Genomic DNA, 20,553 nt, shown 5'->3' with positions numbered 1-20,553 from the left:
GAGTATTCTAATTAATTATATATTATTATCGGTTCTCAGCAATGATAATTTCGATCATATTTTATTTCAATTAGTTGAATATGATACCAGCGGCTTGACTTTCTTCTATTAATTAACCCCTTACAATAATTAATTTAAGCATTAATTACCATTGCAGAATAGGGCATAAAATTTCTAGTTAGGACGTCAATTAGCTGGTTCCTTTAGCAATTCTATAAATAACAATAAGGATCGTACAAGTATGGATTAATTGTTATTCACTAGCTTAATTTTAGAATATATAAAACCCTGATTGATCGTAAATTAATAACTACAGCTGCACCTGCCCATAAAATCAACCCTTGCTCAACATCATCCATCATTGTTATAGTAGACAATTATAGAAGGTACTGGTAAGTTGTACTTCATGGATAATAAAGTATAAAGGAGTTAATCCAAGCAACACAGATCGAGTAATCTACTACAAACATTGGAAAAAATGAATACCGAGATGCCCGTAACATCAACCTGTCCCGATAGTAAATCTGCATTAAATGTATCAATAATTGTTTCTGCAGCAATCATATTCTTTACAGGTTTAATAGGAAATATCACTGTTTTATTGATCATCATCAAGAAGAGGAAATATGGAACCTCAGATCTTGTCTACCGTTTAATCGGTAACCTGGCACTGTACGATATTTTATTGCTTTTATTTTCTTGGCCAATTGAATTGACCGCATCATTAACCCCTATGTTATCTGGTCGACCTTTATGCTACTTTTGCAGTAGCTTCCCTATCTTACTCAATACTGGCACTGCGGTCACAATGGTGATGATTGCACTTGATCGCTATTGGGTTCTGTTAAAAAATGTCAATCCAAATTCAAAAGAGCGGCGTAAATGTCTAATATTAGTATTTATACTTCTGGTAGCGTTGGGTTATTCTTCTCCTGTTATAACGTATACTGTATTTGCGCATAGAACTATTCAACTTATGAAAATACGAAATAGGACTTGCAAAATGTCATCAATATGTTTTTTACACTTCGATAGTAATAATCAACCCTTTTTTTCCATAGAATTGGCGCAAATTTATTTTGTAACTCGATATGTAATGATATATGTCCTGCCTCTTATTGTGGTAGTTACCATATATTCCAAAATAATGCGTAATCTTCAAAGCCGAATTATCATTAAGAAATCCATAACTTACACTACTTTTGCTGAAGCACAAAAAAAATTGATCAGAAAGCTGCTAATTCTTGTGATTGTATTTTTTGTCATGTCTTCACCAGGGCGTATTTATTACTTAATTGTACATTTCAATCCACGCTTATATCATGATTCATGCTATCTAAAGTATCAAAGTCAATTTCTAATTTGTCAGCTAATTGGCATCAGTAGATGTAGTTTGAATCCATTGTTATATGCTAGTGCAATTCCAGGATTTGAATTGGCATTACGCAATTTACTCTATCATTGCTGCAGTCGACTAAATCAAGTTATAAAAATTAAAAATTTCGTCTGAAACCAGATCAAATGTAAAGCCCGTATATACAGGATGATAATCTCTTTTTTAATTGTAATCCGTCAGCGCTATCTGACGGTGTTAGTGAAACAGTGAAGATATTAAGAACTGCTTTTCGTAGAAATGTATCCTCTGTTACGATGTTATGCAATTATTTTATTTTATTTAGTTATTCAAATAGATGAAGCGTCCTCGATATTCCATTTAAAAAGTTGCCTAAGTTATAAATTCTCAATACACAAAAACATTTGAAGCGAAGCCAGCTAGTTATCAATCGATTTAATCATATTTGAAATTTTTTAAATCTTCTTCACACTGCCTCCTTAACTGTGGATGATTTGCGAGGTATTCATCAATCTATAATTGCGTAAAGACGAGTAAAAATGTGTTTATAACATTATATTTATTTATCAACATGTTGCAGTATAATTTGAATATTGTAAAATAAAATCATGGCAAGGCATCATTATGTAAATGTTTCATCTGTAGCATCCTATTATCTGGTATAATAGTTTTAAGTTTAATTTATAACTAACCGTAGTTTCTTCATATGACTTTTCAGCCTTGATCTTGGACAACTGTAAGTAAAGATATAAAATATAGATTACTCGATCGTGAGGGATTACAATCTGAAATTACGTTGCTACGCATCAAATCTGCAATCGCTCCAATGATGCAAGTAATTCTCTACCGTTTCTTGATTGCAAGCGTGATGAGATGCCCAAGAAACTTTTATTAATACTGCTATTATCGAGCTATCACATGCTAGCATATCCTATCCACTGATACATTACCTCACTATCTAATCTGAGTGCAGCTTGCTTTGATTCTTTAACGATTCCTTCAATTTCACTTTCCTATTACACATAAAAAGGAGTATTACACCTGATTCAAAAAAGATCCACTAGTCACTAATTACACAGTTATGATTGCCATTGGTTGACTAAGCTATTAGGCCTCTTGACAACAGTAATAATTTGTGCAGTATCGATCCTGTCCTACCATTTGCTTCTGCATAGCGTCAATTCTAGCAGTATCAGTATCTTTAGGAAAAGGAACTTGTACAGCTTCGTACTATAATAGAAAGATGATGAATGAATAAGCCGAATGTTGATTGAATTCTATAGTGCTGTACATATAGTATGTGATGATGTTGTTCGCATTGAAAATAGACAACCAACTATTTCATTACAAAATTGTCTGGTAAGCTAGTGGAGAGTGTCATGCGATCGCAAAATGAATGACAATTGGATGTTAGAGTAGTGATTTGGTTATTATTGATAGCGCATTTACCCCTTTCATGAACTTTTCTACATAACCAGAAGCGGCAATATTATTCTTGTAGTGTTGCCAATCGATATTTTGGCGCTTTTCTGGTACTGCAGATAGCCTGTTAACAAATAGATTCAAGTAATACCGGCCATGTTAATGGAGGTTTCAAAGCACCCAATATGACTACTGTCTTAAGCCAATATCATGCCATCTCATCCTAATGACTCATCAAAAGATACTATTTCTTCTTAATAAACGCAATCAACATTATTATCCTATTTCAAACGAGTACTTTTAATAGAAAAGATTATCCTGAAGAGAACACTGGGTTTGAAAGCAAGCACGCTAGTCAACCATTTTTCAACTAGAGGTGAAGAAACATGATGATGGCACGCATGGTGTCTATTCACTTTCAAAACGAATTATTTCTCTGTACATACGTTGCTTTGATGCTTTCATTGCGTGATCGAAAAGCATTCATTTCCGCTCGGATCGCAGTAGGTAAATTTTCGGCTATCTTAGCCCAGTCAAAAACTCGTCGTGCTTTAGACGCCATATTGCCTAAGGAAAAAATGTCGTACTGTTTCGTCAGGCTCAGACCACAGTCAAGTAGAGTACCGTAAAAAAAAACTGCGCAATCGCGTTGAGGAAGATTATAGTATATGTGCTGAAACAGGCGTTCGAGGCAATAGAAAAGTATGTGATAGCGACGCGCACACTTGCATCGATTCCAGTGCAGTACAGTCCATACTTCCAAAATGTACTGTACACTGTACAAGAAACTTCACAACACACAGACTACAGTACTGTCCTGTCAGCGACTACAAGAAACTTCACTGCACCGGCGCAGGTGGCAGGATCGAATATGCTGTGCTGTAGTGACGACAAGAAACTTTACTGCACCGGCGCAAGTGGCAGGATGGACTATGCTGTGATGTAGGGACTACAAGAAAACTTTACTGCACCGGCGCAGGTGGCAGGATCGAATATGCTGGTCTCTAGTCTGTACCGTCCTGTCAGGGACTAGAAGAAAATTTTACTGCACCGGCGCAGGTGGCAGGATCAAACTTCATCGCATCGGCGCGATGCAGACTGTACTGTACTTTACAGTGTACAGTGTACAGTGTACACTGCACAGTACTGTACAGTTCGGGACTGCTGAAAGAGAGAGACGGACAGATATTGTACAATGTAGTATACAGCACCATCTGATCATGCAAGGGTTAATTATATTATTTTATTTTATTTTATTTTCGATAGTACCCTTTCGTTATTCAAAAATCAGAGTTGTATTCCGTTGAAATTCCTGTATAATATTAATATATAACCGTAGTTTTGGCTTCATTGAACGAACACTATTTTATTTTTTCAGGGTGCTATAGAAATTATTCAGATCGTACTGTACTCTACTGTACTTTCAACAAGGACACGGAGCTGACAACAATTTACCGTCGAGCTACTAATTTTGTGGCCATCTTGCTAGACGCTACAGCAATAACTTACGCCATATTGTGCGAAATCAATCTGCCAGCCAATTTGAAGCCTCTGTAGAGTATTGTACGATGGACAATGTAGATGTAACGTTGAAAATCAAATGGCCAGCAAGAATAGCCGGCCTTCATATCAACATCGCTAGTCAGCGGTAGTAATGTACCATGCAAGATCACATTAGATAGTACTCGTATTCGCTATTCACTTTCAAGATTAGGCATACTATACTCAAGTCGAGGCAAGGACTACTAGAGAGGAAGTCTTCCTTTCAGGTAGTCGATATTTTTCACCTCGTCAACTTTAAAAGAATGCTTGTAATACAATTACATTACTGTATGTAAACGTTGACTCGAATTACTGTACACTACAGTAGATGCCCTTACAGACTAAGGGTCTCTACTGTACAGTGTACACGGCTAAGCATAACTATCATTGATATTTATACAACGCAAATGGATATTGTACCATGGACTACGAGATGGAAACCATGATTTTTTCTACTAGTCTATCTTTGTGCAGTACAGTAGCTAATTCAATCGAATCATGCTGATTACTCGCTAATTCTACACATTGATATGATTTACTGTACTCGCCAAGGTTGGCGTCATTGGATGATGACAAACATGGACTATTGAAACAACTACTAGCAGAGAACTAGAAACTCAAAGTAGTCTATGACACGCAGCAGGCTCTCTTAATACAAGCTGTTGATGTCAAGTGGCCATTTTAGGACAATTCTGAAACAGTTAACTTTATATGCATTAGCTACTAGCTAGGGTTCTTGAGGCCAAAGCATGGTGGAATTGCGGGTTAGACAAGTACAGTACTGTAATATCCATGCAATCTGCAATACGCAATATTGGTCGATCAGATAGTTGTTGGCATAAGGTTAACACTGTCCTGTACTGCAATCAAATCCAAAACTGCGTTTTTAGGTGGAAAATGTTAAGGATTTGATATGATTTATAGCATTCCACTCCTCAGTGTATCGTTTTGACTTTAAATATGCGTAGAGACGAGCGCTTCGTAATCTCACCTCTGTGATATGATCACTTTAATTCATTTGATGAATCGGCAGACAGCTCATGTTGCATACGCACAATTCATGCTATGGCACAGTAATTAGTCTGTCAGTTATCATTTCGTAGCCTTGATATAGGATTATCAGCAGTTTCTTTTACTGAATTTTGAAAGGTTGATATACACGTACTCATAAAAAACGAACCATTATTGAGCATTTGTTGAATACTGCAGTAGTTGAACATGGTAAAATATTCATAAAAGTAGACAATTTTCAGTCGGTATAAGTACGAGTATGTATACGTACTGTATGCTATGTTATATACATGCACATTAATAATATCCATTCATTAAAGAGTATTACATCAGAAAATTTTGCCAGTACCGTATACTGTATCAGCGAAACAAGGCCAAGTTTAAAATTTCCATTTCTAATCAACTTGTGATAAAATAAAATTCAAATGATAGAATTATGCAAGAATCATCTCACTTTTGTCTTTGTTGATACGAAATCTTGCCAAGAGCTTTCTCAATAATTGGTTTCAATTGGAGGAGGCCAGCTATACAAGTATGATATATTATATTATGGTTAGCCATGGTGACTTGATAATCTAAAATCCGTATCGTGCGATATTCAACTTGCTAACATTGGCCAAGAATACTTGTAATACATAATAACTTAGTAATCCATATTAGACGAATCTTGATCTTCGAATAACGCGTGCTCGACACTTGTATCGTCGAGCTACAGCTGCATGCAAATCCAGTTATTCCTTCTTTGACTTGTCACTTTGATCTTTGATGGTAGGAAGTGTTTCTGCCTCTTGGCTGTTCGTCTCATTGCTCGCATCCGATGCATTATCATCCAATAATGGATCGGATTTCATAGAGTCAATCATTCGACTGAGGGCAGACAGTCGCGACTGCCAATCTTCTTCCCGTTCTTTCTTTCGTTTTAGCTTATCTTCCTTTAAAGAATCGTAATAACTTTGGGGTAACACAGAATGTAAGCCTTGTGCACATAATCCAACTGGCAAACTTATTACTGAACCTGCAAAAAGCCCTACAACTATGCCACGAGGTCCTTGCCTAAGTTTGAGCAATGCGCCCGTAAAAGAGCCAGCAGCAGTATAATTTAATACATGAATTTTATTGAAATAAGCATTCAGACTTCCCGATAATAAAGTAAAAGTAACTGCAAAAATACAAGCTCGCCAACCAGCTTTACTTCCACTTCGCACAAATCCCAGCAAAGCATGAGAATGCATCTCACGCAGAGCCTGCACTTTACTGGGAAACATCCTAAATTTACTATTTGCTCTAAAATTTTCAGCCGTTTGCTGTGCTCCTACTAATCCAGCAAGTATGAAAGCAGTAAAGGAACTTGAAAAAGCTATGGTTGGTAAATATTCGACTTCTAGAGCAGGTTCATTTTCATCCCACATTTCTTTAACGCGCTGCCAACCTTGCTCAAATCTTGACTTGGGTTGATTTACCGTCATAACTCTGCCTTTCGTGCCTTAGCGTATGATTGATTAATTATTGGTAGAAACAAGTACTGTAATGACTTTAGTGGAAGAGTCACACTTTGCGATGCTGCACAACCTTGGCAAGTCTGCTGACTGCTGTTGAAATAGTTGTAGTATAATAAAGATAGTCGTTTGATTTTTGCTCGTTGAGGTATGCCAATTTCCAGCCTACGACGTACGCGTCGACTTTTTGATTGTATGCTTGCAACGAAATGTCAACGTACTAAACAGTATAGAACCACCAATTCTGTTTTCAGTTTTGCCACAAAACAGTTCATGCTTTGCGTCTCTGCAAGGCTGCGCACGGAAGAAGCTTTTCCTGTTGCATATTTAAGTTGAGAGCAGCACAGCGCAAAAGGATGAGCAATAATCGCAGTTCTGCAAGTGGAGTTCCCACAGTAGGTACTACCTCAACGCCCTCCGACTTTCTGCAAAAAGCTGTTCATCAACGTGTTGAAAGTTGGTCTACGTCTATCGCACAGTCGGTGGTGGAATAGTATAGAAATTTAGAATTGATAGAGACATTGTACAGTAAGGTACGGTCGCATGGATTCCCAACTCCTACAGTACAGGGAAGCCTTAGTACTGTACACTGTACATTGTGCAATACAGTACACAGTACAGTACACGGCTGACTGTGCTTGCATCAACATGCATAAAAAGTTCAACCCTCTAGCGACCTAACGCTCCAAAAAAAAAGCATTTTTTGGAAAGAAGATAAGTGAACAGGCTTTCTGATGAGAACAGTCAAGAATATAGTATGAGTTGCAGCATAAGTACCAGAGAGTACAGTATTTAAGAAAGAAGTAAGAGTTCGAGAGGGAGAGATATACTGTACTGTAGACCAATACAGTTATTATCATTATTATTATTATTATTATTATCAATATTCAATTATTTTTGGTACTGTACGACGGACATACGGACGTCGTACGACGTACAGTATGATGTACACTAATTGTACAGTACTGGACGTCTACAGTCTACAATACGTACTTTACAATGTACAATACGTAATTTACAGTGTACAGTACTGTAAGCCAGACTGCTGTTGTTGATCTCCAAGCCTACTTGGATGATTCAAACGAAATCGGCGCTAGAAAAGCAACCAGGTATTCCTATCGCCATCTTCAAATGAATTTATTCTTGGATTGATAGTCATTGGACAGGAATTGACGAATACCAAAGAAAAATGTCGTCTAGTATTACGTTCACGAACCTTTTCGACAAGATTTCCTTTACGAGTAAGGTAATATTGACGATGAGATTGGTCATGCGATGGATGACTTACTATAGGAGTGTACAGTAGAGGCAATGGAGATGAAGGAGCATTATTGCCAGTAGAACAGTAGTAGCATTGTAGTCCTCATTCCTTGCAATGGATTTTCCAATATCAGGATGAGTGAGCAATTCATTTTTTCACCGATTGGATGATTAACTTACAGTAATATTATTATCCTACTGTATAGATGCCGACTTTAATGAAAGCGACGTCGGATGATGCAACGGCTACACCTGGTTATTTATTCGAAGAAATTACTAGTATCCTTTGACTCAAAGCGATGATAATTTTCTGACAACAGTCATAATTTATTGCCTAGCCTATCCAAGTTGGAGAGTGTTGATATGAATAATCCCCAAAAAATCAATTCTTATACGTATAGAATGCAGCTTTCATGCCGAATAAGAATCACTTACAGTATGGTAGTTGCTTTAATGTTAGAGATAGACTACTGATCATCACTGTTAGGTGACTGTCTTTCAGCAAAATACTTGTGAACACCATTTAAAACATACTATTTAAAGTATCAAGCATTTTCCCTCAACTTTTCAATTATATTTTACCCTAACTTCATTGCCTGAAATATTGTTAAAACTAGAAATGTCCTTTGAATCTAGCAATACATGTAAATATCTTTTAGATTTCTTAATGGACAGATTGATGAAGTCTTCTTATCATATCAAACTTAAGGTCAGTAAAGAGTCATTTTATCTACTTTATCATAACGCCAATGCTATTCAAATCTTCTACAGAAAGTATCGCAATAAATATGACAAAGTATCATCTTGTTGCAAAAAATATCAAAGGTTTTAAGATTAATTCGTCATCTTTTGGTGAACGGAAATGGAGAATTCTTAACTAATTTAAGGAAAAGGAGTGACATTATTAGAAAAACCACCAGTGAGTACAATGCTACTTACGTCAATGACATATGATACTCATGTCCAACATGAATGTTCGAATCACTGTTTCATAGCGTTTAGCGGATCTCCAGATCCTCTCCATGGCAATGCTCCTTACGAACAAGTCAGACAGTTAGCTAATGTATGATCATATAGATACGAACAAATCTATAATTCAATGGTAGAGTTTGAAGTCATGTCGTAATGAAGAGTGCTGCTATCCAATTCAATTTTAACATTAATATGGCCTTGATATGTAGGAAAATATTCGTATTCTCTTTGATGTTTCTGATAAAGAAAAACACCTGAAAGGTAAATTTAAGAATACTAGCTCCGGTAATAAATGTTCTTAGAGACATTTTACAGCAGTGGCACAATGTAGAGCGTACTTTGATATTTGTAATCCTGTGCTAGCCAAACAAGTTGGTGACGACTCATCAAAACCTAGTCCTCAATCGAGCTTTGCCATCAATTCTAAACCTGATAAGTTAGAGGAGGAACAACCATTGCCTGTTCGGAATTTTCATTCTGAAACCGTTGCTGGTAACCTTACTTAACTAACTAAGTTTTCTGCAGCATTTTAAAGGACGATGCATCCATTGTCAGTTGCAACTTGAGCTATTTGCCAATTACAGCTACCCTTATTAAATTATGGGCATGAATAACTATAATTACCATTGCTCGTACAAGTATCGATTTATAATATCATGTTGATGTTAGATCGGGTTACTGGCAGACCTGGTGGAGGTTGGGATGATCACGCGACAAAAATTGACCTAATTAAAAAAGGGTACCATGAACTTGAATATGCTATTGTTTATAGACTCTAAATGCTAAATGTACGTATAATCTCTAGTTATGAGATATTGCTCAATATTGTCGTCTTTGTTCTATTTCTTATGAAAGTGACACTGCAAGACAATTCATGAATCCACAGTCAACTACTTTACCTAAACCATTGCCTGCAAGGACGAAAAATTTGGAGAATGCTAATGTTAGTCTATGCGGTGATATCAATAGCCAAACGGGCGACGCAATAAACTATGAAAAAGCGCTTGTTGATGATATCACTGTTCCTGTTGGTGTTCGGTCTGCGCCAACCACTGCAATGCTAGACAGTTTTATGAAAAGGTTGACTAAGTCTATTGCTTTAATAATAGCTTTAAGAGTCTCAGCACTGAAGCCCGTATCTTGCATTCGTTAGGTGCAATTATCTTGATCATCACAGAATTCTTTTATTACTATGTGAAAAGCTAAAGGAACCTGTCGGTATTCAACAAGTCAGTGCGATTAATATGTTGCTATATTATATATTATTAATCTATAAATTTTATTTATTTTAGACTTGAAAAATATTAATGTTTACTGTTTCATCAAATCCCACAATAGAAAGCTTTATGTGTGATTGAAAGGGCATTGAAAAAAAGCGATTTTTGGTCACTTGGAGACATTCAGTTATTGAGTAATCAAATAGAACTGTTATCGACCTCAAGTAATGTTGGTCTTCGTAGCAGAGTATCGAAAGTGAGTACTTAACTGCAATATAGAATAAATTATGCATCTATTTTGCTATAATTGTGTGATGTCTTTGTTTAGGTTGAGGCATTAATCCAAGAATCTCAGCGAAAGCCCAATATTGCTGAAAGAATACAATCCGTATCAACATTAGAAAATCAGGATGAAGCGAATTTAATCTCTACTACTGATGAATCATTGCAAGTGAAAGTTACTGAGACTTCTGATGCCATTAGTAAAGGTACTTCTGACGGTCTATTTATTGGGATGTTTCTTTCTAAGCCATCAAGTGACATTAATGATATAAATTCTAAAACGACCTCGGAACCACTAATTGACTTTGGCTCAATACAACAGACTTCATCGAATGACTCCGTAGAATGTAATTCGGAAGCTTCTACGAAAGCTTTAGATGATTTATTCACAAAAGATACAGTAAATCCAACTAAGACGACAACCTCACAAGCTGAGGCATCAATGGAATCACTAATCAATTTTAGTCCAGTTGCAGGAACTTCCTCAAAAGCTATCGAAAATTCCACTGTAGTAAAAAATTCAACAGAATCTTTAGAATTTATTTCAACTAATGATACAATATCGTCTCACTCTGAAACTGCCAATAGAAATTCTGACGGTAACTCAGAAGTAGCATTTCACAAGTCGTTATTGAAAAGTTCCGATCTGGATAGCTTAACTTTGGATCCTTTATCGTCTAAGCGGACGACCATTAGTACCCCTTATACAAGCGCCAAGGTAAAATTTTAGGTGAAATTTTTCTATATTATTATATTAAATATTAATGTTATCGCGTTACTTCACCTCTCTGTAGGACGCTAAGCGTGGCTTTGACTTTTTAAACAAATCTAGTAAAGGGAATGCGTTTAACTTTGTATCGGAAACTATGCAAGCGGAAATGAAAGGGCGAAAATTGTGATATTAAACGTGAAGATACTTTTTATTAGTGCTAGAAATTGCAAAGCATGCGCATTCATCGAAGGCTTTCTTAATCACATTGACTTATGCTTATCACGATCTGTGGATGGCTCTATAGTGATGGCTTTTTGACATATTTATATGATAGTCCAATCTCCATCTAATTTGTCGTATGTAGATTCGACGAGCAATATCATTGTTTGTTTTCAAAACCGATGATCAAACTCATGTCGATATTTTTTTTTCTTGCTTAAATGAATCTTAATTAATTTTTTGCAAAATATTACATAAAATCTACACAGAAATGAATGGGCACGCATGTTAATAAAGTGAGTGACTGACTTATCTATTATTGAATTGCGAAATATTTTAAAATTTTGTCTTTTAAAAGATCTGGACGAGAACTTTTTAACTTATTTGAAAGGTAATAATCACTATTTGTAAGTTAATTTTTATCACGAACAATAATTAATTTGGTGCCAATAAGGTTCAGATGCAACGGCCTTATCGATAATAAAATTGAAGATGAATAATTATTCAATAGAAAGTGATTAAACTGATATTAATTTAATGAAGTGATTTCTTCTACTAAAAGTGAAATGACATAAGGTGACTGGCTACGTAAGGTCCTAATAATTAATAATTATGAAAAATTGCAGTGATAAATATGTTTGTTTATTAAATATGTTTATTAGGTTAACAGATTAAATAAACTCTATTGTTAGCACAAGTCTTTGATTTGCAATGCTTACACGAAGGATCCGATCCGCTAACTAAGTTTAATACCAATTATTTCCTCTGTGATTTATTGCAGCTGTTTGTAAAGCAGTTATAGGTTACTAAATAAATTTACGGTGGATTTCAATTAAATTATGATTACTAGCATCAATGATACTTTGAAATTGTAGTCTGCTTTAAATGATATCGAACTGAAGGCTTATAATAACTTATTCAGTATCTGTAGTGATTATAAATTTGATTTGTTAACAAATGCCAGATAAGTTAATTTGTAAGCCAACTTAGCCAGGTAAAGTACTATATTTGTACCTCTCTAAAAGGAAATGGAGTTTACCATAATTCGGTATAATTATAGCATATAATTATAGCATTACTATACAATTTGACTAGACCATATGTAACTTCAACTTGTGAAAGTTGACTAGAAAGTACGTACTGTACTGTATTGGCTTAGATCTAAATCTAAGGATTTCGGATTTACTTTTAAAACAATCCGGGATCTTATGCATACTGCTATCCCTCTTTGAGTAAAATTTAATGCTTCTTATTTCTGCATGAGCGCAAAATAAAACCGAGATTCTATTGAGGATTGGCATGTTCAAGCTTTATATGTATATTCTAATTACGAAAAGATTACAGTACTTGAAAACAAAGTATCCAACATTGACCAAAACTTCTATTAAATTTGAAAAGCTGAATGAAAAATGGCTAACAAAGCTATTTCGATCAAATGTATTTATATTATTGCTAGTATCATTTATGATAATTCTAGCTACTTCGCGTCATAAATAGTTTTAAGATCGTCAGATAATGTAGAATAAACAGATTCATTACCAACATAGACCATAGTTTATAGTGTACAAACTGAGGTTTGTCATACATTACAACAGAATATGGCTTAATGATTGATTTTGGTATTTTATTTCATTGGCTACCTGGTAAATTACTGTGAAGTGACCAGTTTACATTAATCTAGTAAAAGTAAGTATACGTATAAATTAGAAGTAACAAAGTTATCCAACTGCCGTATTTCTAACCTTTTAGTATCATAAAAATTCTTACTTCGTAAGATAATGTTTATGACAAGCAGGTTTATTACCAACACGACCAGAATTTAGATCTAAATATATAGTACAACTGAGCCTTTCCTGATGACTGTAGTATATTAGTATCTTCTTATTAAATTACTGAGGAATGATCAGCTAACATAAAATTTATAATATCAAGTGTACTTGTAAATTATTGTAACGAATGAAATTACTCAGCTACGATAGCCAGTCGCAGTTCTCGTACATTGAAAACATGCACATTCATTATAGTCAATCTTAGTAATTTCTTTTTATATTTTCATCTTCTCATATTTGCCGACGTGATTGTGAAAGAATTGCGGTATGAAATTACTGCCATACACTGTAGAAAAATTTTACCTATTCTTGGAGCTAAATAGGTCGTAAACTTATTTACATTAACGTTTAATAACTACCGTTGTAGTGTAGTACAATAGACGCGTTACATCATTTAAAATGTTACTATTTAGTTTCAGCGATTGCAATCAGATCGTAATTTCTAAAATCGAAACGCATGTACGGTGCATTACAATCATTAACTTAGGTTTATTTCCTTTCATGAATGATTGCAAAAAATATGTTCTAGATAATTCGCTTTTTAGCTCTACGTTTTAGGTCATCAACATAAATACAGTATACATATGTTTCGTTTTTAAATGAATTCCAATAAAAGGAAAAAAATTTTCAGGTATGACTATATTATAAATCGAGCAATTATTTACATTCTTTATCAAGAAGTTGTAGCTATCATAAATAAAACTTTAAAATTTTCTGTACAAGTATAATATATATCGTAACTCATCCAAAGCATAGTTTAATTATAAGTTTTCGATAATTCAATTTCGTGATCGTTTATATTGGACTATATGTTCTCTATTTGATAGCAAAAGATCCAAAGGTAATTAAATCGTATCTTTCAAAACATTTTTGATTAGTATTGCAGCTTATAAATGAACATTCAAATTCGAGTCCATAATTGTATTAAGGAAGTTTCTCTCATCTTCTAGCACCTCCTCGTCCTACATTAAAAAAAAGATTCAATAAAGCATTAGAAGCACTAGCAAATATAGTACAAATAGCTATAAATATGGTTTATAAATGAAAATAAATAGGTATCCACAACGCACAGGTCATTATATTGTATAAACTTACTTGTCGAAATACATTTGATAAAATCTTGGCACTTTGTTTAACGGAATTCAATTTGGGACGCATGTTAATAACTGGAAACTGTCGATTAGTTTTTTTGTTGTCACTTGTTTGCGTAACAAGAGATGAATTCTTACCTATTTTGATCAGGTAAATAAATAGTACCCGATTTCATTAATGCTTTTACTTATATAACTTATTTCATAATTTCCTATCACTTATAATTCTTAATAGTTCATGCGTACGTTGACTGTAAGAATCATGGATAATGTGCATAGTTGCCTCATGATCCCTGCTTCGAAGTTCATGCTTGAGGTTATCGATACTTCTCCATTCTTGGGCTATAGCATAGCGCTCCTAGTTAAAGATAAGATTGAATTTACTTTTATGGGAGGAAAAAATTAAATAGGCTTCACTTATGACGAATACCTGCGCTAATTGTCTTTCCTGAGATTCCGCATTTTGCTGCCAAACCTCTATTGTATTTGCTCTTTGCTCGAGCTCACTTTGCATCATCAGTGCCTCATGCAATGCTTTCTCACTTTCATGACGCATTTGAATAGCGATCTAGTAGTTCACAAGAAAATAACTACATGATCACCGAACGATACTATACCTAAAAGCCTAATATAACTAAGTCGCTTTCAAGCAAAATACACTAGAAAATTAATATAACCGCAACCTTGCTCAAGTGCTCAACTTCTTGTGCTCTTTTACTGATATCTATCTCCATTTTCGTAATGTTATTCTTTAATTTTTCAACATTTTGTTTGTTTAGCTCTACAGCATTTTGCTCTTTCATCAGTTGTTCTCTTTCCCGCTGTAAACCAGCGCGTTCGGCCTCGACTTCCGCCTTTTTCTTAGCCAACTCAACAATGGAAACTTCCATATCAGCTTCAGTCTATCGAAATAAATTGGATAATGTATTAACTATTGTTGTACGATATCGAAAGATGAATAGACGATATTTTCTTTGTAGATGTTATTATATGTTGCATATTGGCGACCTTTAGTGCTTTATTTTGTTCCGTTTGTTGACGATATGAAGATAAATTTTGATTTCGTAATAATTCTGCTCTTTCTGCAGCTAACAAGCGACGTTCTTCATAACATTGAGCTAATATTTCCTTTTGCTCTTTATTTAAGGCATCCTTAAAATAAACAAGATACTAAGAATGCACTCTTATTTGCAATGTGGTAGTGCATTATAAATATTTTTACTTTTGCTTTCTCAACATCGATTCTTTCTTTCGCTATTCGTTCAGAAGTTTGTCTGTGATCTTCTTCATAAGCTTCTATCTTTGCTTTAAGTCGCATAGCTTCTTGAGATATATTCCACTTCTCCTACAATATTAAGACAGCGCAAATTAAGTGGTGCGTGAATCAGCATCACCAAATGTCGTATTATGTACAATACTACAAAACTAGACACTGACCTCTTGCACTTGTCTAACTTGTTCCTTATAATGCGTTTCCATCTTGGCAATCAGAGTTTGTAAATTCAGTCTTTCTCGATCAATCTCAGTATGTTGTTCGATAAGTTTTTCTTGCAGGCCTTTGGAATGATGCGTACATATTAGTAAATGAATCTTACTAACCTTTTTTAGGCTAGATTATATTGTACTACTACATCAGTTTTTCCTACGTTTCAGTTCTTCATCTTTCTCTTTAGCTGATTGTTCGCGCTCTGTCAACGTATATTGCTGCTGTTGTTTCATTTTACCTTGTAAGGAATTAACTGAAGATGCAGTAGTTTTGACATGATGAACTAAATCGTTCAATGCCCTAAGCACAAAATAGGAATAATAAATATGATAAGTAGTCTTCTTCAATGGTGTGCATCATTTGAAACAAGTCATTAGTAATTACTGGGTCTGCGAGTAAGTTTCCATGAGTGCAGAAATTTCTTCTGTTCTTGCTGCTTGCCATTGGTCTTTTTCTTGATTAAATTGTTGGCGTACTTCATCCATGGTTGCTCTAACCCACGGTAAATTGTTGAATTATGTATAGCAATGGTTAATTAATTATAGAATGCTCGATTGGCAGAATTATGTTCCAATGCGCATGAATTTATACCTTCTTTTCATTCGAATTAGAAGGACAAATTTGCCTAACCTGTAAGTCCTTCGAATTTCTTCAATTTCGGTAACTTTGGCAGCTTCTATGTTGGCAATTTTTCGACCATGACTGACCATTAAATCGGATTTCTCTGTCTCCAGTAAACGGATTTTGTCGACAAACTGAGTTGTTTGACTACTAAGATCGTCTTTCAATCTATTTATAAAAAATGACCGCAAATTTTAAAATGTTTAGAAAGAGAAAAGAATCCAAATAAAATTCATGCTACTTGTAAGGGAAAAATCATATTTGACGCAGCTTAAGAACTACGTCCTTGAGATATAGCCAGAGTATTAGTTCTTACCGGTTTTCCCTTCGTCGATAATTTTCTTCTAAATTTTTAATGCGGTTTCTAAATAAATATTTACAAATTTCGGGTACCAGTCGTTAGTAATGATTGAAACTCACCTTCGGTATATCATAATAATTTATTATACTGTAGGAAGGCAATTCTTACTCATATGTTCTTTCTAATGCTTCCATTTCATCAAGGTGGCGTTGTTCAGAAGCTGCCATGGTATCACGCAGTTGCTTGCATTCCACTTCATATCTTTTCATCTAAAATATCAAAGTGATAGTAAAATTTAACTAATTTTTGAGTTTGTTACTTAGGCATGCAACGCTAACAAATTAATACCTTAGATTCGTATTCTCCTTGCTTGGCTATAGATTCTAAATAAATCTTTTGCCTTTCACGTTCGGCTTCCAAGTACTTATTATATAACGTTTTCCATTCATCTTCAGTCACGTAATGACCAGCTGGTACTAGTTGTTCCTATTTATTATAATATCATGACAGCGCGATATATTATCAAACTACGTCAAGTAATCAATAAAAATGAAGCTAAAATTCCACAAATCATCCCAAGAAGATTTGAAACCTACGGTGAAAGGGCCAGCAATGATCCTTGGATCTCTATATTCTACTGGTTTTGATGCAGTATGTTGTTCTGATTCATTAAAGCTTTTAGTTTGATTTCTTTCTGTTATAGCTCGATCGGTCCGATTGCCTATAGCTGTGGGCGGCGAAACGAATTCTTTCGACGTACTACTCCTTGAAGTTGACAAATTCGCTCGAAATTCACCATCATTCTCGAAAGTATCGTCAACATCATGCGTAACATCGTCTGAGGTTTGCCTGCTAGAGTGTTTCATTTCTTTATTTCTACCTTCTGACTGTAATCGGCTACAACAGATGTGATGTATATGTTTTTAGTTCACTACGTTTTATCGCTTTATTGACTATATTAATTATAGCTCTAAACAAAGAATAGTTACCTAGGAGAAGGATCGCTGGTCTCAGATTGCTTTCTTTCCTTTGCTTCGCTACTTGAGTGTTGATTTTTTACAGGGCGCTGCTGTAGTTTATTGATATCTTTCTTTCCTAACTTAAAGATATCATCATCATCGTCACCGCCAAAGATTGCTTCTGCTGACTTCCGTTCATTATCTTGAAAACGATTCTTTCTACGACTTTGCGGAGGCTTAATCTCATCAGTCTGAGCTGAGTTCTCTGTTACATCATCTTGTGATTTGGAAAATTCTGATCCTGCCTTTCTCGATGGGCTTTTTGGCGGTGAGTGAATCCTTTCAGTAGCAGTTTCTTGAAAATTATCTTCATTAGTATCTGTAAATCCTAGCCAATCGGAAGCTGATCCTCTTCTAGTAGGACTTTTTGGTGGCGATCGTGATGTATCAGTATTTGTACTTTCTTGAATAGGAATGCTATCATTGTCTAATCCTAGCCAGTTAGCTGCAGATTGCTTCTTGCTTTTATCTGTTCTCGGAGAAGATTTTGAAGCAGATCTTCTGTCTCCCTCTGCACCTTTCTTTGGCACCGGTGCAGGACCATTGTTATGGTCATCAAGTCCTAACCAATCGTCAGATTTCTGACTTTTATTCTCTTTGGTTTTCTTAACTGAAGCATTAGGAGGTTGAGATTTCGGTAAATTAGCAGGCGTTTTTCGTACCTGCGATATTCTTTTATCTTCTAGACTGAGCCAATCTTCCCCAGAAGATTCCATAGCCTCGAAAGGATCGTTCGATTTTTGAGACTCTGTTTCTTCATTATCAAACTGAATGGAAGATTGCTTACTGGAATTCAATCTGGCTTTACGATCACGCCCGGCAGGACTTGATTTAGGACGGTCGAGTTCATCTACGTAAATAAGAAAATATCAACAATAGCTGTGATTAGTCTGTCTATTACGATGAAATTGCATACCATGGTTAGCGTAATAGTACAGTACATACAAATTAGCGCATACTAATCGATTGGGTGTTAAAAAAGATAGTTAATCTATCATGATTTTTACACAATAACAGACCAAAAGCCGTGACTTATCAAATAATGCAGCGTTTAATTTTTGCATTACTTACAACCCAGTTTCTATAATTGCTGGTATTAAGAAATTGATTTTCTATAAATGTTTCGTCTGAAAAGGCTACCTGAAAATCTAACGGATTTTTGTGTCGATGATGCCGTTGATGGACGCACACTATTTCTTCCTGCAGATGGAACATAATCGCCAAATGCTAGGTTATCCTCTAGTATCAGCAAATAATATCGCATCAGTATGGCATTCAAACAAGTAGAAAAACAGTTTACCACGGGTATTTGCTAATGGCATGGCTATATCTACCTTCCTCGTGATCGTTACTAGTATCTTCTACTTTTTTTAATAGCTTATCTAAAGCGGTTAATTTTCGCCCTGGCTTGGCATCATCAGGCTTACTTTTACCAATAAATTTATCTAAAGTTGCCGACGCTGGTTGTAAATCTTCGTCATCATCAACAGTAACTTTCATCTCAGGTTTTGATCGAGGTTTACTTTCTCCATCACTAAACCCCATGTCATCTAATAGCCCTCCAGCTTCAAATGTAATGTCATCATCAGAATCTGCAGTTTTCTTAGTTAGTTTATTTGCTGATTTTGGTTTCGAAGATGTGACTACCTCACGCTTGACTTGTTCGACGTCAGCATGTTGTGACTTATCTTCCGCCTGACTTTTTCCCGAAGGCACTTCTTTAAATAATCGAAAATATTTTTAAAAATACGAAACAGCATATTGTTAATCAAACAGCTTCTCACATACCAGGTTGATTTTTTTCTGCAGGCGGAACTTTCGCTCTAGTTGATTTAGTGATTTTTTTCTGCTTCTTCCTTTTGAAACCTTCTTCATCGCTGTCAGACAGTCCAAGACCTGCTAGTGGATCGTCTTCATCGAAATCTATCAATGACGAATAACACATGACGTAAATATGATGATTTTGTCACATGTAAACTGCTTTACAATATAATATAAATTATGATATCAAAAGTTAAGGAAATCATAATGTGTTGCCTCCAAAGTCTTGCGAAGATGCATCTGGAGGTGAAGGACTAATTTCAGATGATTCTTGGTGACGTGACTTTCTCGGTGGGGATCCTAAATGTAGTAGTTTAGACGATTAAAACTTATGTCCACACTTTAATTGGAAAGATAGTTAAGTTCTTTGTTTGAATCTTGCAAATAATACTACCTTTCAGTGAAGGTTTGACCTGCTGATTGACAACGTTAGAAGATCGTTTTAATGAATTTCCGAATAAATTTGCTTCCATATCATCCATTCCCTGTTACATTGGAGGTAAAATGATCCTAATAAGAATACGTTCCTAAGCAGATACACAGATTATCGATTTAAAATGCTGTCCGAAGAGACATACAGCAAGTTCGTCGGCAATCCGTTGAGCTTCGGCAGGGGATAGAATAACGTCTTCTTCCTGGCGATAATTTATAGTACAAGGATGAATTGATAACATGCTATTTAGATAACTAAATTTTTACTGCATCAGTTACGGTAATATAATGCTTACATAATTATAGCGTAATCATAAGCTTCTATTATAATGAAACTGAGCTAACTTTCGTAAAAACGTTTTATTGTTGGTTTCCAATCAAAATCAAACAGTAAATGCTAGAACTTTACAATCATAGTGATTAAATATACACAAATAAACAGAACAAATACAAATTTTAATCGAAA

General features: G+C 35.1%; 3 protein-coding genes across 3 annotated transcripts; 1 reads left to right on the top strand and 2 right to left on the bottom strand.

Annotated features, from left to right (window-relative positions):
• Positions 1 to 1,694: 1,694 nt before the first annotated feature.
• On the bottom strand, positions 1,695 to 3,364 carry TRIADDRAFT_36784 (expressed hypothetical protein). The gene is made up of 6 exons (XM_002118061.1): positions 3,223 to 3,364; positions 2,804 to 2,900; positions 2,513 to 2,584; positions 2,305 to 2,367; positions 2,047 to 2,088; positions 1,695 to 1,867 (listed from the first exon to the last, which is right to left on the bottom strand). Exons 1-6 carry the CDS (start codon positions 3,336 to 3,338, stop codon positions 1,790 to 1,792), a joined length of 468 nt encoding a protein of 155 aa, XP_002118097.1. The 5' UTR covers positions 3,339 to 3,364; the 3' UTR covers positions 1,695 to 1,789.
• A 2,696-nt stretch (positions 3,365 to 6,060) lies between these two features.
• TRIADDRAFT_62153 (uncharacterized protein) lies at positions 6,061 to 6,795 on the bottom strand (the record flags this gene model as incomplete). The annotated part of the gene is made up of 1 exon (XM_002118060.1): positions 6,061 to 6,795. The coding sequence occupies one exon, from the start codon at positions 6,793 to 6,795 to the stop codon at positions 6,061 to 6,063; it is 735 nt and encodes a 244-aa protein (XP_002118096.1).
• Positions 6,796 to 8,014: 1,219 nt separating this feature from the next.
• On the top strand, positions 8,015 to 11,455 carry TRIADDRAFT_62152 (uncharacterized protein; the record flags this gene model as incomplete). Its single annotated transcript, XM_002118082.1, has 13 exons — positions 8,015 to 8,071; positions 8,292 to 8,340; positions 8,703 to 8,794; positions 8,911 to 9,004; positions 9,081 to 9,148; positions 9,267 to 9,318; positions 9,421 to 9,549; positions 9,727 to 9,796; positions 9,913 to 10,137; positions 10,211 to 10,286; positions 10,396 to 10,530; positions 10,603 to 11,274; positions 11,351 to 11,455. The coding sequence occupies 13 exons, from the start codon at positions 8,015 to 8,017 to the stop codon at positions 11,453 to 11,455; spliced, it is 1,824 nt and encodes a 607-aa protein (XP_002118118.1).
• Between the last annotated feature and the right edge of the window lie 9,098 nt (positions 11,456 to 20,553).

The sequence above is a fragment of the Trichoplax adhaerens genome, genomic scaffold, assembly GCF_000150275.1.
Source record: "Trichoplax adhaerens TRIADscaffold_36 genomic scaffold, whole genome shotgun sequence".
Lineage (NCBI taxonomy): Eukaryota > Metazoa > Placozoa > Uniplacotomia > Trichoplacea > Trichoplacidae > Trichoplax > Trichoplax adhaerens.
The sequence above is the reverse complement of the archived record's forward strand: the minus strand, read 5'-3'. Positions and strand labels throughout refer to the sequence as shown.

What these genes read in the sequence shown, in the direction of transcription:
- TRIADDRAFT_36784 (XM_002118061.1), bottom strand. Translation starts at nt 3,338, where the DNA reads ATGGCGTCTAAAGCACGACGAGTTTTTGACTGGGCTAAGATAGCCGAA. An exon ending in TAGAAAAGTTCATGAAAGGG is followed by an intron (nt 2,585 to 2,803) that starts GTAAATGCGCTA and finishes TTTCTATTATAG; the next exon opens with TACGAAGCTGTACAAGTTCC. An exon ending in CACTCAGATTAGATAGTGAG is followed by an intron (nt 2,089 to 2,304) that starts GTAATGTATCAG and finishes CTTTACTTACAG; the next exon opens with TTGTCCAAGATCAAGGCTGA.